The 16,410-nt window shown below is 42.0% G+C and overlaps 1 protein-coding gene across 2 annotated transcripts; it reads right to left on the reverse strand.

Annotated features, from left to right (window-relative positions):
• Nucleotides 1-6,398: 6,398 nt before the first annotated feature.
• On the reverse strand, nucleotides 6,399-10,166 carry FAM47C (family with sequence similarity 47, member C). Of its 2 annotated transcripts, none has more exons than XM_011996305.1 (4): nucleotides 9,380-10,166; nucleotides 7,990-9,277; nucleotides 7,523-7,917; nucleotides 6,399-7,285 (listed from the first exon to the last, which is right to left on the reverse strand). In XM_011996305.1, exons 1-4 carry the CDS (start codon nucleotides 10,103-10,105, stop codon nucleotides 6,545-6,547), a joined length of 3,150 nt encoding a protein of 1,049 aa, XP_011851695.1. In that variant the 5' UTR covers nucleotides 10,106-10,166; the 3' UTR covers nucleotides 6,399-6,544. The 2 variants fall into 2 exon arrangements, with proteins under 2 accessions (XP_011851695.1, XP_011851696.1); XM_011996306.1 differs by having other exon boundaries at nucleotides 6,399-7,277; nucleotides 7,344-7,624; nucleotides 8,915-8,992; nucleotides 9,236-10,166.
• Between the last annotated feature and the right edge of the window lie 6,244 nt (nucleotides 10,167-16,410).

Consider the following 16,410-nt stretch of genomic DNA (forward strand, 5'->3'; position numbering starts at 1 on the left):
GGCTGCTTTAATTTATTTTCTCCATGTTATATGTTGTCTTAGTCTGTTTTCTGTTGCTACAACAGAATACCTGGGTAATTTATAAAGTAAAGAGGTTTATTTAGCTCACAATTCTAGAGGATGGGAGGTCCAAGATCAGGTGGCCAACTTCTGGTGAGGGCTTTGTGTGTCATAACATGGCAGAGAATTAGAAGGGGAAGCAGGCACATGCAGAGAGGCCAAACACGAGAGGCAGCCTTACTTCATAACAACCTACTCTCATGGTAACGAATCCAGTCTCACAAGACCAAGAACTCACTCCTGTGAGAAAGCCATGACCTAATCACCTCTTAAAGTTACCACCTCCCAATACCATTACACTGGCAATTAAATTTCAACATGAATTTTCGTGTAGACAAACTACATACAAACCATAGCATGTGGTTTTCAATGTACATGTCATTCACCTCTTTGGTTAAGTATTTCTAAGAATGTTATTCTTTTTGATACTATTATGAATGAGATTATTTTCTTAATTTGTTTCAGACGGTTAATTGTTAGTGTATAAAAACATAACTAAATTTTGTATATTGATTTCATTACCTGCAACTTTACTAAATTCATTTATTTGTTCTAATTATTATTTTTTTGTTACATCTTTAAGGCTTTCTATATATAAGATCATGTAATCTGCAAATAGAGACAATTTAACTTCTTCCTTTCCAACTTGGGTGCTTTTATTTCTGTCTTGCCTAATTGCTCTGATCAATATGTTGAATAGAAGTGGCAAGGGTGTGCATCCTTGCTTGTTCCTGATCATAGAGGAAAAGTTTCAGTTTTTCACCATTGAGTATGATCTTTGCTGTGGACTTTTCATATACAGCCTTTATTATGTTGATGGAATTTCCTTGTATTCTAGGTTTGTTGACTGCCTTTATTATTTAAAAAATTGTATTTTAAAAAATAGTTTTTTGAATCTATTAAGATAATCAAGTACTTCTTAGCCTTTGTTATGTTAATGTATTACATTATTAATTTGCATATGTTGAGCCATCCTTACATCCTAGGGATAAATATCACTTATTTATGGTGTATAATCCTTTCAATGTGTTAAATTCAGTTTGCTATTATTTTTTGAGGACTTTTGCATCTATATTCAAGAATATTGGCCTGCAGTTTTCTTTTCTTGTAGTGCCTTTTTTTGGCTTTCCTGTTAGATAATGCTGGCCTCATAAAATGAGTTTGGAAGTATTCCATCTTTTAAAATTTTTGGAGGATTTCAAGAAAGATTGGCATTAATCTTTCCTTAGCTGTTTGGTAGAATTCCCTTATGAAACCATCTGGTCCTGAGCTTTACTTTGTTGGGAGGTATTTTGTTTTTGTTTTTTTGAGATGGAGTCTTGCTCTGTCACCCAGGCTGGAGTGCAGTGGCTCGTTCTCAGCTCACTGCAACCTCAGCATCCCGGGTTCAAGGGATTCTCCTGCCTCAGCCTCCAGAGTAGCTGGGATTACAGGCGCCCGCCACCACGCCCAGCTAATTTTTGTATTTTTAGTAGAGACGAGGTTTCACAGTGTTGGCCAGGCTAGTCTGGAACTCCTGACCTCAACAGATCCACCTGCCTCGGCCTCCCAAAGTGCTGATATTACAGGCGTGAGCCACCATGCCCAGTGTGTTGGGAGGTTTTTGATTACTGATTCAATGTCCTTACTAGTTATGAATCTGTTCAGATTTTCTATTTTTTTCATGATTCAGTTTTAGTAGGTTATACGTTTATAAGAATTTATCCATTTCTTCCAGGTTTTCCAATTTGTTGGTATATAATTATTCTTAGTAGTCTCTTATAATCCTTTTTATTTCCACGGCCGGGCTGCTAGCCTTGATGTGAGTATTTGCAGCAGCAGTGGTGGCAGTATGGCTTGGTGGGGGTGAGGAGCCCCCACTGAGACTGTGTGCATGTCCCTGCAGGTGGTGGTTATAGTGTGGAGGTGGGAGCATTGGTGGGTGCAGGACTGTGTGTGCCCTCTGTGCACGTTCACGCTGACAGCAGTGGCTGCTCAAGGCTAGGGGGTAGTCTACTGTCTTCCATGCCTAGTTTTGCTCTGGTGGCCCAGGCTCAGGGGCAGGGTGCTGACAGTGGGGGCTGAGGGGCTCTGTGCCCACCAATGTTCTGAAGACAATGGCGGTGTGGTGGGGTGGGGGGTGGGGGGAGGAGGTGCACTCACTCCAGCAGCAGTGGCAAGACAGGGTGCAGGTGTACCATTGTGCTGGCGGGGAATAGAAGGCTAGGTCTGCCTGCGCATATATGTACCAGCATCGTGATGTGGAGGGTGGCCATGGGTGCAAACGAGCTGTTATGTGTTTTCAGAGGCCACTCTGCTGGAGCACTCTGCCAGTCAGGTGTGGTCCACCAGCTGTAATGTGGGCCCCAAGAGGCACCTGGCAGCTGTGGCCAGGCTGGGGCCCCACAGGAGGCCAGCAGACTGAGAGGTGCTCAGGTTGGACTAGTCCTGTCTCATGGGTAAGACTGCCCTGCAGAGTTCAGGTCCAAAAGTTCCCCTAGGGCTAAATTATCCTATGCAAGCAATTCTAGCCTAGGGGGATGGACATCTCAGACAGTGCTCCACTACAGTTGCTACCACGGGGCACCCTCTGTGCTCTGCCTGTGACTGGAGTTCTACCACTACCACTTCTCTAAGTAGCTTTCCCTGCCAACTCAAGTGTCCATGGTGGTCTAGGGTCTCCTCTTGCTGAGATTCCAAAGGCCCACGGTGACAGTGGGCCTGTTAAACTCATCCCCTCTGTAGGAGTCACTGGGGGCCAGGAACATGTTCCGGTGTGCACTAGCCCTAGGAGGGGTTCCTAGCTTCCTCCCCCTTCAGCCCACCCTCTGTATTTTCCTTCCTCCTGTTCTGCCTCTGCCTAAAGCAACTGGATAAGAACATGGCAGCACTGGGATGTGAACTCATTTTTGCCTAGCTCCAAAGGCCTTGCTCATTCATTCAGGCTCTCAGAAATGAAAAATAATTTCCTTCATCTTTGTTAAATCACATATTCCTACAATCAAATTCTCCAAAGCTTTTGTGAAACCTATGTGATGCTGTAATCCAATTGATTACTACAGTATTTGTGGAATATACCATTCATAGCTTTAGGCTACACAGGAACAATTATATATCAAGCTCTCTTGAATTCTCTCTCTTTCTAAAACCTATGGATTTGAAGTCAGGATGTTTTCAGAAGTCCAACTAGTGTTAAAAATCCAAATAGATCAAACATTGTTTCTGTTTATATCTGTGTGACAACTAATACCAATGTGTGTAATTACAACATGGAGAAATCCACATAGTTTCTCTGAGGAAAGTTTATTTCACTGGAAGTAGCCATTACCAAGAAGCAACAGAAACCCTAACCAGTAGCTCTTATTTTGCAATTACAGTTTTTCATCTTAAGGTTAGTATATGTGCAGCCAAAGCAAGCACTACTTTTTCATGTTAAGCAATGGCTAAGATTGTGTGTGATATAGGTGAAGGCTATCACCAGATAAACACCATCAAAAAGTTATGTTTTTATAGTGTATTTCTGTTGTGATAGTTTTCGTATCCTTCTTCCTTTACAACTCCCTCCTTCTCTTCCACAAATACAGGTTTTGTATTAATTCTGTGATGCCTGAGGCATTCGGCACTCCAATAAGTAATCCTTTAAGTCTCACCAGAATTTGAGTTTGATGATATGGTGTCCATTGTGTAGGTGAGGATACATCCTCCGTGAAGTGCAAGGTCACATAACCAAATGTGGAAAAGTAGGTCTGTCTCTTGCTGAAAGGAAGTGAACATCGAATGCTGCTGCATGAAGCCCAAGGCTTCAGTGGAGAACCTCAGAAATCAGATAACTCTGAGCCATAAGGCATGGTATTGGCCTCTCAGAAGTCATATTAAATAAGTATGGGAATTTCCCTTATTTTGAAGGCATTAATGACTTATTTCTCTAGGATACTGACGTAAGTTATTTAGTGGAAGACAACTGGAAAATGAGGGTCCTTGTCTACAGATATAAGATCTTAATAAAAGTAATCATGAAATTGACCTTGATGGGGAGAGCACTGAAACAGGATGAGCACTGAAACAGGGAGAGCACTGAAACAGGATGAGCACTGAAACAGGGAGAGCACTGAAACAGGATGAGCACTGAAACAGGGAGAGCACTGAAACATGGGAGAGCACTGAAACAGGGAGAGCACTGAAACAGGATGAGCACTGAAACAGGGAGAGCACTGAAACATGGGAGAGCACTGAAACATGGCCTGAGTGAAGTCCTAACAGTAGAGAGGATTATGTACAAAGACACAAGAAACACACAGAGGTAAGAAAAAGAATATTAACTGGAGTCTGGAATGCAGGAGCATGTACGTGTATGTGTATGCATGTGTGTGAGTATTTATGTACCTAGATAAGTTTAGATGAGCCTGGAGAATTAACAAGCCGTGCTTGTATTTTGCAAAAATACACTCAAGAAGAGACACGGGTTGGAAACCGTTGCAGAAATACAATAAGAGATAGTGGTGACATGAAGCTAAGTTTATGATGATGAATTTGAAGAGAAATTCTAGGCCTTGGCTTAGAAAACAACATAAAAAAAGACTTGTTTTTTTTCAGGAACACAATGCCCACAGACAAACTTCACTAGAAACAGAATTTGCACATAGACAGATGTATATATCACTGCTGACTTGGATGAAATATATGCATATATGTCCATTTACAGATGGACTCTTTCATCACTGAAAGAAAAAGTGCACTTCAGATCTACACTACAAATATATTTACCTAGAAATTTACCTATACCAGATTTTTTTTATACTTTAAGTTCTTTAAGTTCTAGGGTACATGTACACAACGTGCAGGTTTGTTACATATGTATACCTGTGTCATGTTGGTGTGCTGCACCCATTAACTTGTCATTTACATTAGGTATATCTCCTAATGCTATCTCTCCCCCGTCCCTCCACCCCACGACAGGCCCCGGTGTGTGATGTTCCCCTTCCTGTGTCCAAGCGTTCTCACTGTTCAATTCCCACCTATGAGTGAGAACATGCAGTGCTTGGTTTTCTGCTCTTGCGATAGTTTGCTGAGAATGATGGTTTCCAGCTTCATCCATGTCCCTACAAAGGACATGACTCAGGATGATGGTTTCCAGCTTCATCCATGTCCCTACAAAGGACATGAACTCATCCTTTTTTATGGCTGCATAGTATTCCATGGTATATATGTGCCACATTTTCTTAATCCAGTCTATCATTGATGGACATTTGGGTTGGTTCCAAGTCTTTGCTATTGTGAACAGTGCCACAATAAACATAAGTGTGCATGTGTCTTTATAGCAGCATGATTTATAATCCTTTGGGTATATACCCAGTAATGGGATGGCTGGGTCAAATGATATACCAGACAGTTTTACCTGCTATGTCTGAAAGGTAAAGCGTTGCTTAATTTATTTTTTAAACTTATGAATGCATTTTAAATTGCTATTAATGGAATGAAAATTATTGGAACTTGAACAGATATGTAAGGCTATTTGATGTTGCTTGGTAGCTTTTTCTCATACAGATCCTGTTTTGCACATGAGATTTGCCAGGGAGTTGAAGCTACCTCCAATTCTGCACATGGTTATATGATTTGGTAATAGTCTTTTGTTGTGAAGGTTTATGAACATGGTGAAATACATACGTTCTATTGAGAGATATGATAAAATGGCATAACTCAAGTTTCAACTATGATTTTGATAAATAGTTTTCAAACTTGTTTTGGGGGGTTGATGGAATCCCAAAGGGGAAGATAACAATTTTACTATTGAAAAGTGTTAACATTATTTTGGCTATAGTCTCCAATTTTTGGTTAACAAAATAATTGTCATAATAATTATTTCATTAGAATTTTCATATAAGAAGAGTTACAGAATTCTAATTTACTCAGCACATTTTGTTTGTTTGTTTGTTTGTTTTTTGAGACAGGGTCTTGCTCTGTCTCCCAGACTGCAGTGTGGTGGCATGAAGCCATCCTCCCACCTCAGCCCCCCAGGTAGCTGGAACTACACGTGCATGCCACCATGCCTGGCTAATTTTTGCATCTTTTGTAGAGACCAGGTTTCACCATGTTGCCCAGGCTGCTCTTGAATTCCTGGGCTCAAGCAATCCATCCATCTGGGCCTCCCAAAGTGGGGCAGGATTATAGGTGTGAGTCAATGCAGCTGACCCCATTTCTCTTTCTAAGATTAATTCTGCTTTTGTTTCTGGTTGTATGTACTTTTACAAGTAATTGAAATGATGACGTAATATTCACAATGCTTCAAAATGTGAAAAAAGTATATGTGAATATTAATCACATAATTGATAAAATATATGAAATAATGAAGTCAAAGCAGGTCATTAAGAAATCTTTATAAACATTAGGTAGTGAAGTTACAGATGTTGCCATCATTGTACATTCACAGGGCTAGTCATCATAAATTCTGATTGATGTTTAAAATGAGAGCAAGAAATACCCAATTAAGTAGTAAATTGAAAACCATCTAATCTTCTTCCGATGCATCTGTGACGTCTTCTTCGTACTTGTAAACTTGCATTGCACGTTGAATAGGAGTCTTAACAGAGTCATAAGTCCATCCATTCCTGGCAAACAGCCTTTGAATGATGCCAGGCATTTCGTAGCCCTTGCTTAATATAAAATCCTTAAAGGCAATTGGTCCATAAAGACCGTCAAGAATGTCGGGTTCATCAGGCTTTTCAAGTAGGAGCTTGGAGTCAATCAAGGGTTCATCACTTCTTAGCTTTTGTCCCAACTTAGGCTTGAGGTACCATGCTCCATACCCCATGTTCACATGCTCTGCACTATAAGAATTCGATGCAGTGTGGATTTTCCCGTCCAAGTCTTTTTTCTGTGAGAAGAATTTGACCTCATCCGTGTCCTCTAGCTCCATGCTGCACTTCAGCCCTGAGGAACACTCATTTACCGTCTTAATCTTTTGGTCTTGATAGTTTGCTTTGCACTCAGGGGTAAAGTCAAACAGACTGCTGATGGATTCTTCATCAACTCCCAGGTCTCCTGCCCACTTGAAGTCACGGAGTTTTCTCAATGTGTATCTATGTTGCAGAGAGTCAGAAACACACTCCGTTGTGTTTGGTGTATCTTCCTGAAACAGTTCTTTTAGATGGGATACTCCAGTCTTGGTAGTCTCCGGGCAGAGACTGGACACTCGACGAGTCTTGAGAGGCTCCAGGCGGAGACTGGACACTCGACGAGTCCTGGGAGGCTCCGGGCGGAAACTGGACACCCGACGAGTCTTGGGAGGCTCTGGGCGGAGTCTGGACACCCGACGAGTTTTGGGAGGCAGCAGGGGGAGATGGGATACCCGACTCTCGAAAGGCCGCGGGTTGGATTCCCCACAAAGGTATTTACTAGGCTCGGTGGGTTCCTCGGTTGTTGTCTCCCGACCCTCGCAACGAGCCCATGTGTCTTCCGGCTTCCTCTCAGAATCCACTTTCAGGACCTGTAGTAGGAAACTGGACACCCGACGAGTGTTGGGAGTTTCCGGGCTGAGGTGGGATACTCCAGTCTCGGGAGGCTCCGGGCAGAGATGAGATACGTGAGTCTCGGGAGACTCCGGACAGAGATGGGACACTCCAGTTTCGGGAGGCTCTGGGCGGAGACTGGACACCGGAGTCTTGGGAGGCTCTGGGCGGAGATGGGACACTCCAGTCTCAGGAGGCTCCGAGCGGAGATGGGACACTCTAGTTTCGAGAGGCTCCGGGCGGAGACTGGACACCTGAGTCTTGGGAGGCTCTGGGCGGAGATGGGACGCTCCAGTCTTAGGAGGCTCCGGGCGGAGACTGGACACGGGGGTCTTGGGAGGCTCTGGGCAGAGATGAGACACTCCAGTCTCGGTAGACTCCGGGCGGAGATGAGATACGCAAATCTCTAGAGGCTCTGGGCAGAGATGGGACACTCCAGTCTCAAGAGGCTCTGGGTGGAGACTGGACACCCGAGTCTTGGGAGACTCTGGGCAGGGATGGGACACTCCATTCTCGGGAGGCTCCAGGCGGAGGCTGTACATCGGAGTCTTGGGAGGCTCTGGGCGGAGATGGGACGCTCCAGTTTCAGGAGACTCTGGGCAGAGATGAGATACGCGTATCTTGGGGGGCTCCGGGCAGAGATGGGACACTCCAGTGTCTGGAGGCTCCAGGCAGAGATGAGATACGCAAGTTTCTGGAGGCTCCGGGCGGAGATGGGACACTCCAGTTTCGGGAGGCTCTGGGCGGAGACGGGACACCCGAGTCTTGGGAGGCTCTGGGCGGAGACGGGACGCTCCAGTCTCAGGAGGCTCTGGGCGGAGACGGGACACCCGAGTCTTGGGAGGCTCTGGGCGGAGATGGGACGCTCCAGTCTCAGGAGGCTCCCGGCGGAGACGGGACACCCGAGTCTTGGGAGGCTCTGGGCGGAGATGGGACGCTCCAGTCTCAGGAGGCTCCCGGCGGAGACGGGACACCCGAGTCTTGGGAGGCTCTGGGTGGAGATGGGACGCTCCAGTCTCAGGAGGCTCCTGGCGGAGACTGGACACCCGAGTCTTGGGAGGCCCTGGGCGGAGACGGGACGCTCCAGTGTCAGGAGGCTCCCGGCGGAGACTGGACACCCGAGTCTCGGGAGGCTCTGGGCGGAGACTGGACGCCGGAGTCTTGGGAGGCTCTGGGCGGAGATGGGACACTCCAGTCTTGGGAGGCTCTGGGCGGAGACTGGACACCCGAGTCTTGGGAGGCTCTGGACGGAGACAGGACGCTCCAGTCTCGGGAGGCTCCGGGCGGAGATTAGATACGCGAGTCTTGGCAGGCACCGGGGAGAGAAGAGACGCTCCATTCTCGGGAGGCTCTGGGCGGAGAGGAGGTACGCGAGTCTTGGGAGGCTCTGGGCGGAGATGGGACACTCCAGTCTCGGGAGGCTCCGGGTGGAGACTGGACACCCGAGTCTTGGGAGGCTCTGGGTGGAGATGGGACACTCCAGTCTCAGGAGGCTCTGGGCCATGAGATACGCGTGTCTTGGGAGGCTCGGGGCAGAGATCAGGCACTCCAGTCACAGGAGGCTCCGGGTGGAGACAAGATACGCTAGTCTTGGGAGGCTCTGGGCAGAGATGACACACTCCAGTCTCAGGAGGCTCCGGGAGGAGATTGGACACTCCAGTCTTGGGAGGCTCCAGGTGGAGACTGAACACCTGAGTCTCGGGAGGCTCTGGGCGGAGATGGGACACTCCAGTCTCAGGAGGCTCCGGGTGGAGACTAGACACCAGAGTCTCGGGAGGTTCTGGGTGGAGATGAGACACTCCAGTTTCAGGAGGCTCCGGGAGGAGATGGGATACTCCAGTCTCGGGAGGCTCCAAGTGGAGACTGGACACCTGAGTCTCAGGAGGCTCTGGGCGGAGATGGGACACTCCAGTCTCAGGAGGCTCCGGGCAGAGACTAGACACTGGAGACTTGGGAGGCTCTGGGTGGAGACAGGACATCCGAGTCTCGGGTGGCCGAGGGGAGAATTCCCTGCAGGGGTATTTACCAGGCTCCATGGGTTCGTCGGTTGTCGTCCCCTGGCCCTCACAAGCACATGCGTCCTCCAGCTTCCTCTCAGGATCCAGCGGTTTCAGCACCTGTAGTAGGAGATCTGGAGGCATATCTTCTCCCAGATTGGAGTTCATGGCCAAGGGAGGCTTGGCCGTCAGCTGGGCTTCCACTTCCTCTACGAACGTCTTCCGTGCTGGCTTGGCTCGTGAGAGCTTGGAAAACAGGGCCGCTTTCTTGCGCAGCTTTTTCTGCCTGCTTTTGGGGTCAGTTTGGGGACCTCTGAGAGATATTTTGGGGAGTAAAAACTCGTCACGGCGACAAACGAGCGTATCTTCGGGAGACGGACAGCCGTAGCGGAAGTTGTCCATGCCCTGCGTCACAAATACCAGGTTCCGAGGGTCCATGGGCGGGGACCTCAGGCGCCTGTGCTTGCGCTTCGCGAAGCACTTGGAAGGCTGTTTGTCACAGTACCAGGGCTTGGAGTCCATGCCAGGGGACCTCGGCCGGTCCTGCGGCCCCTGGTCCCCCATGGTGGCCCTCGCTGGGGTGCCACCTCTCCAGTTTCCGCGGCTCCTGATCCCTGCCGCTCTAGTCGCTAGGAGACCGCCAGCCACGTGCAGCCCAGGTTCCTTCCTGGAGGCAGGGCAGCGCTGATGCCACCTGCGCAGCCTGGATTCTAACAGGTGTGTAGTGGAATCTCATTCTGGGTTTTATTTGTGTGTCCTAATGACTACTGGTATTGAACATCTCTATATTTGCTTATTTGCCATCCTTATCTCTCCTTGGTTTAAGTTTCTGTTGATTTTTTCCCCCATTTTTAAATTGTGTTGCTGGATATCATATTTAGTTTTGAAAATTCTTGTTCTGTTCTGCATCTAAGTCCGCTATCACTTATATGATTTGCAAATTTTTCTCTTCATCCTTGACTTTTCCCTTCATTGTCTTAACAGTGTCTATCAAAGAGAAGTTTTTTTTTAATTTGATGAAGTCCAATTTATTAATTTGTTCTTTTACAGATTGTACTTCTTTTGATGTATCTGTGAAAACTTTGCTTATCCAAAGGTCACAGAGATTTTTTAAAATTTAAATCTGTTTAAAGTTTTGTAAACAGCACACGATACAGATCAAAGTACTTTTTTTTTTTAAAGTGTCTATTGTCTATGTATATCTGGTAATTTCAGAACTATTTTTGTAAAGATTATATTTTCTCCACTGAATTGCCTTTGGAAATTTGTAGAATATCAGCTGTCTATATTTTTTTGTGGGTCAATTTCTTGACACTCTTTTCTCTTCCAGATTTTTCTCTCACACAAATTTCACCCTCTGTTGATTACTTTAGCTTTAAAATAAATCTAGAAATTTGGATATATTAGTTCTTTAACAATGTTCATTTACAAAGTTGCTTCTTCGAGGTCCTTTGAATTTCTACAGAAATTTTTAAAATAAGTTTGTCAATGCCTAAAAAAAATTCCGCTGGGATTTTGATTAGGATTCTGTTGAATCTGTAGATCAATTTGCAGGTAACTGACATATTAACAATAGGAGGTCTTCTGACCACTGAAAAAGGTACATTTTCCCATTTGTTTATGTGATTTTTAATTTTCTCAGGAATATTTTGTAGTTTTTAGTTCATATGTCTTTTACATTGTTTCTCCCCAGATTTTTCTAAATATTGCTTTTGATACTATTATATGTAGTATATTTAAATTGAAATTTCCAATTTTTTGATGTTAGTATATATAAACATTGAGTTTTGTATATCCATCTTGTATCATACAGCCTTGGTAAACTCTCTTATTACTTTCAGGAGCATTTTTGTAGAGTTCATTGAATTTTCTATATATATGATAATGTCTTCTGTAAATAAAGACAGTTTCCCTTCTTTCTTTCCAAACTGAGTATCTTCATCCCCTCTGCTCAGCCCAGTTGCAATCCTTGATTTTCCTTTGAATAATATTAGTGAAATTTTTATCTCTCTTATGGTGTTTAAAACTATAACTATGAAAAAGATTTTTTATAAAAAATTTAATTTTAGACAAATTCAGCTTGCATTATTCCTTAAGCATATTATTTTCTCATCACATGGTAATTTTTTTCTGTACATTCTTATTCATTTTTAAAAGAAATTTTCTTATTTCTCTTGTTAAGTGCAGCTGAAAATGTTTTCTACCATTACTAACAGGTATGCCTTAGTTCCTCCTTGTAAATAAGGCATGATCAATACCTCTCTTCCCTGTGGCTCCTCCTCTGTAAAATAGACCAATATATATTCCTCTTAGGTTTCTCATTAATGCAAAAAATGATTTATGTGTAAATCAAGACAATCTATATAACATATATTTTTGTTTTGATTTTGTATCATGTTTGGCGCAGAATAAGCATCCAGTAAAGTATTGTTATTTTATACAGGATTACTACAACTTGAAAATAAAAATATTCTACATTCAGTGCCTAAATAAAGGAGAAGCAGAAATCATACAGATCTATTTATATGTCACAAATATTTTCATTTATCAGTTATAAGAATCTGTTAAACTCTCAACATATTTAGTAGATTTCATAATGCGAAGTTGCTAAGACCATTTTCGTATGGATTTATTTTTAACTTTTTCACTTGGAAAAATTCCATGGAATGTATGTTAAATTCAAGAGCCAATATTTCAACAATTCTCTATAACAGTACTCTAACTAGTAAGCTCATATGAGTTCTCATTTATCTAAAGTGGGTGAGGGTTTGAATAAAACTTCTATATTCTAAATAATCCCAGAGAAAAACACACATTGAAGCTCCTAAAGGTCAACTGGGCATCTCCAAAATTTTTCATGTGGCTGTTCATTAAAAGTTTTTGTACTTTACAGCCACTTCATTTTTTTCATTTTTCAAAGTAGAATATTATACAAAAGATTCATATCCAGAATACATAATTATTAAAACTTAACAGTAAGACAACAGATAACACAAAACAAAATGTATAATACATAGTAGTAGCTTAACTTGTATAGAGATACATAGTTAAAGAAATAAATATAGTTGTGTGCACATATTGGTTAGTGTACATGCATATATTTTATAGCTCTGTCTGCTGAGAAACTAGAAAAAAATGACATCCAAGTAGCGAAAAGTACATCCACTGCCCAGATCTTGGTTTCTAAATACAATTATCCAAAATAACAAAAGCAAAATGAGACATCCTTGGAGAAATGAGTAATTCTAGGCCTGCGGCAGTGAAAACATAAGATGAGCCTGGAGTATTATGTGATGACAGAAAATAGGAAGTTCTCAGATAACAAAAGAATAAAAGCAGATCAGGAGCCAAACTGAAAGAGCACTCAATGGCCAAAGTTAAAACAATTTAAGCAACATGAGAATTAAAATTTTAAAATTATAACACAATATAAAATAAAATATCCATGAGTCCATATTGATGCAAATGATTGTACAAATAAATAATGAAAAAAAAAGTGCAAATCTGTCTTATGAAGAATTTCAAAAAATATACATAGATACTCCTCCCTCCAGGAGGTGGAATTTAAATGCCCTCCCCAGAGTGTGGGCTGGATTCTAAAAAATAGAATATAGATAAGGAAAAATAGTGACCTTTTAGTGGAGAAGCCTGGCAGTTCTCTCCTTAATCAAGTGATGAATGTTAATATCAGCAGTGAGACATCACATTGGTATCATGCACTACTCTGATAGGATGTGATGAGAAAGACACTTTACCTCTGTAGTATTCTTCTCTAAATGCCAGAATCCTAGTCTACTGAGGAGAAAACATCTAACAAACCCAAGTCCAGGGACATCTTACAAAATTCTCAAGTGTTCCTCAAAATCATAAAGGTCATGGGAAACAATTAAAGGCAGAGAACTGGACATAGACTTTAGATTAAAGAGACATGAAAACTAAATTCAATGTGGTAGGCCGAGCTGTATCCTGACACTGAAGAGGACATGGGTATAAAAAAATCTACAAATCTGAATAAAGTCTAAAGTTTAGTTAATAGTAATATGTCAATGTTAATTTTTTAGTTTAAACGCATGTACCATGTAAGATATTAATTTTAGGGGAAGCTGGGTAAAATGTGCATGAAAATGCTCTGTACAGTCTTTGCAATTGGTTCATAAATCAAAAATTATTCTAAAATAAAAGATTTCCAATTTAAACTATATATTGCATCATGATAAATGATCAGCAAATCACTACTAACCATATAAGAGGGAAAGCTGTAGCTTCTTTAAAATGCATACTTGTGGCCCCTCTGTCCCCATATATAGTAAATCATAATTTTTTCGAAGTGGAGCCAGTCATCTACATTTTACATGGTCTCTAAATTATACACACCAATAGGTGAAAATTACTTTTCTAAAGCCCTGTGCCTTTTATAGGCCCCGAAGACTTTCAAAGAGTTTAAAAACCACAGTAGTTATGGTATTATCCAAAGTCACCAAATTTGGAGAAAATTAAATTTCAGCAAGTGCTATATGGGAATGTAAAAATCAGATAGTGGAGCCCGTGGACAAAATAATTCACTTAGATGACATGTACATAACTGGTGGGCCCACAGGGTAATGAAGTCATGATAGAAGAGTAAAGAAGATACAAAGTTTGGTGAGTACCTGACTGGCAGTGAAAAAAAAAACTAGGAGTGAAAGCAACTTACTTGTGTAAACAGCACTTCTTGGGTTAAAGAAAACTGACATCACTATAGAGTACAGAGAAATTACAACTGGCCTGTTCAATCAACAAGCAACAACCGCCTTAGTATGAAGTGTTACTCCAGAAATGAATAATGCAGCTGACAAGCAAAACCAACACCAACAAGCTAATAAATAAATGTTCAAGGAAGTCAAAATGCTCTGAGTAGAGCAGCATATAATGAATAAGTATACAAGAAAATTAAAATAAACAATGAAAATCCATGTGATGAAGTGCATTGGTTTAATGGAGCCTTAAGTAGTCCCAGTTCTGACATCTTTGTGTGCCTCTGACTGCTCTTAGTTAGTTACAACCTTTACTGCAGACTTAACTCAGGACACAATTTTCACCCTCCAGCAGACTCACATTATCTGCAGCCTTGCTGCCTCTTCCACCCACATGCGGCACCTGCCAGCCTTTTTCAGATACCCAATCATTTTCATTCTGATCCAACCCACTTTGGAATTCTTTTGCTTTTATTAGCTCTTGGTAAGTTTACTTTCTGGGATGGTTAATTTTCTGTGTCAACTTGGCTAGGCTATGGTGCCCAATTATTCAGTCAAACAGTCTAGATGTTGCTGTGGAGAGATTTTTAAGTTGTCATTTAACATTTTATATCAGTAGACTTTGAGTAAATCAGATTTACCTTCCATAGGATGGGTGAGCATCATCCAATCAGTTGAAGACCTTCGAGAAAAAGACAGAAGTTCCCCCTAGAAGACGGATCTGTTTCAGTTTCCAGCCATTAGAATCAAGACTACAACATCAACTTTTGCCTGAATTTCTAACCTGCAACCAGGTCTGCAGATTTTGGATTTGCCCACCCCCACAGTTGCATAAACCAATAAAATTTCTCCCTCTCTCTCCGTCTATCTCTCTCTCTCTCTCTCCATATATATATATGTGTATATATATATACCTCCACAGCAACATCTAGACTGCTGATAATTTATCATGATGCAATATATAGTCTAAATTGGAAACCTTTTATTTTAGAATAATTTTTGATTTATGAACCAGTTGCAAAGACTGTACAGAGCTTGGTAAAGAGAAATTGTTGGAAACTTACACAGAACTTAAAAGATTGAAAATAACTAAGAGTGCCCCCTCAGATATTATCTGCTTATCCTCTCTTTGCAGATCTGCTCACCCACATAGCTTTCTGTCACATGCTTTTGCTTTCCTGTTTACTCTTACTGCTGCAGAACCAGATAGCCTTGAAAAGATTAACTTTATTCTGTCTCATGCATCAGCAACAGAAGTTGTCAACTTGAATCTTTATTACCGGTGATCACATAAAAGCTGAGAAACACAAGATTTCTTTTTTCACCTTAGAAGTTGAATTAGTCACCCTAAAAAAAATAGCTAGGCTTGTAAACGGAACACATTTTATTTAGGAATCATTGAGAAAGAATAAGCAAAACAAACAAACAAACCAAAAACCTATGACTCTTTTCTAAGGAGAACCAACTTAGAAAAAGAGGAAGATGCAAGAGGTTAGGCCGTAAGCATGCAGTGATAATCCACTTCTCAAAGCAACTCCATCAAGAATAATAATGATTTTGGACAAACGCTAACATTTATTCAGAGCTAGACATCAAGTTAAACCCTTTATAGGCATTATCCTAACCATACTTCGAGAAAGACTCCATTGTCTTTACCAATTTACAGACGAGAGAACCAAGGCTTAGGAAGGTTAAATAACTTTCCCAAGGTCACACAGTGAGGTTTGGTGGGGCAGGAATTTGACATCAAGTCTCATTTCAACACCTCCACTCTCGTTCATTGCTCACAGGCTCATAGAATTCTCTGTTGTCAACAATCCTCTCAAATGTGACTTCAGCAAATATTTTTCTTGCTCCCGTCCATGCCTACCTAGCTTCTCTAATGGAATCACAGCAAACTACTTCAAATGGCCAAAAAACCCTGAATTATTCCAGGTCTCCTTCTTTTGCCAAGTGACATACCCCCATTTAAGTAAAAGAAGGAATGTACTGGGTTCCATAGTTGATGAGTTTTTCAGGTAAGGCCAGATGCAGGCATTTTAATAATGTCATGGGTCACACTTTTTGTCATACTTTTTTCTTTTTTATTATAATTTTTGTTTTATTGGTTTATTATTTTATTTTTCTTTTTTTATT

Source organism: Mandrillus leucophaeus, unplaced genomic scaffold, assembly GCF_000951045.1.
Source record: "Mandrillus leucophaeus isolate KB7577 unplaced genomic scaffold, Mleu.le_1.0 Scaffold509, whole genome shotgun sequence".
Lineage (NCBI taxonomy): Eukaryota > Metazoa > Chordata > Mammalia > Primates > Cercopithecidae > Mandrillus > Mandrillus leucophaeus.

Bases quoted from the DNA above. Each gene is read 5' to 3' on its own strand.
- FAM47C (XM_011996305.1), bottom strand. From the start codon at position 10,105: ATGGGGGACCAGGGGCCGCAGGACCGGCCGAGGTCCCCTGGCATGGAC. The intron at 9,278-9,379 runs GTATCCCATCTC...GAGCCTCCTGAG, and splicing joins TGGAGCCTCCCGAGACTGGA to ACTGGAGTGTCCCATCTCCG. The intron at 7,286-7,522 runs GTCCTGAAAGTG...TTCCGCCCGGAG, and splicing joins TGTCCAGTTTCCTACTACAG to CCTCCCAGGACTCGTCGAGT.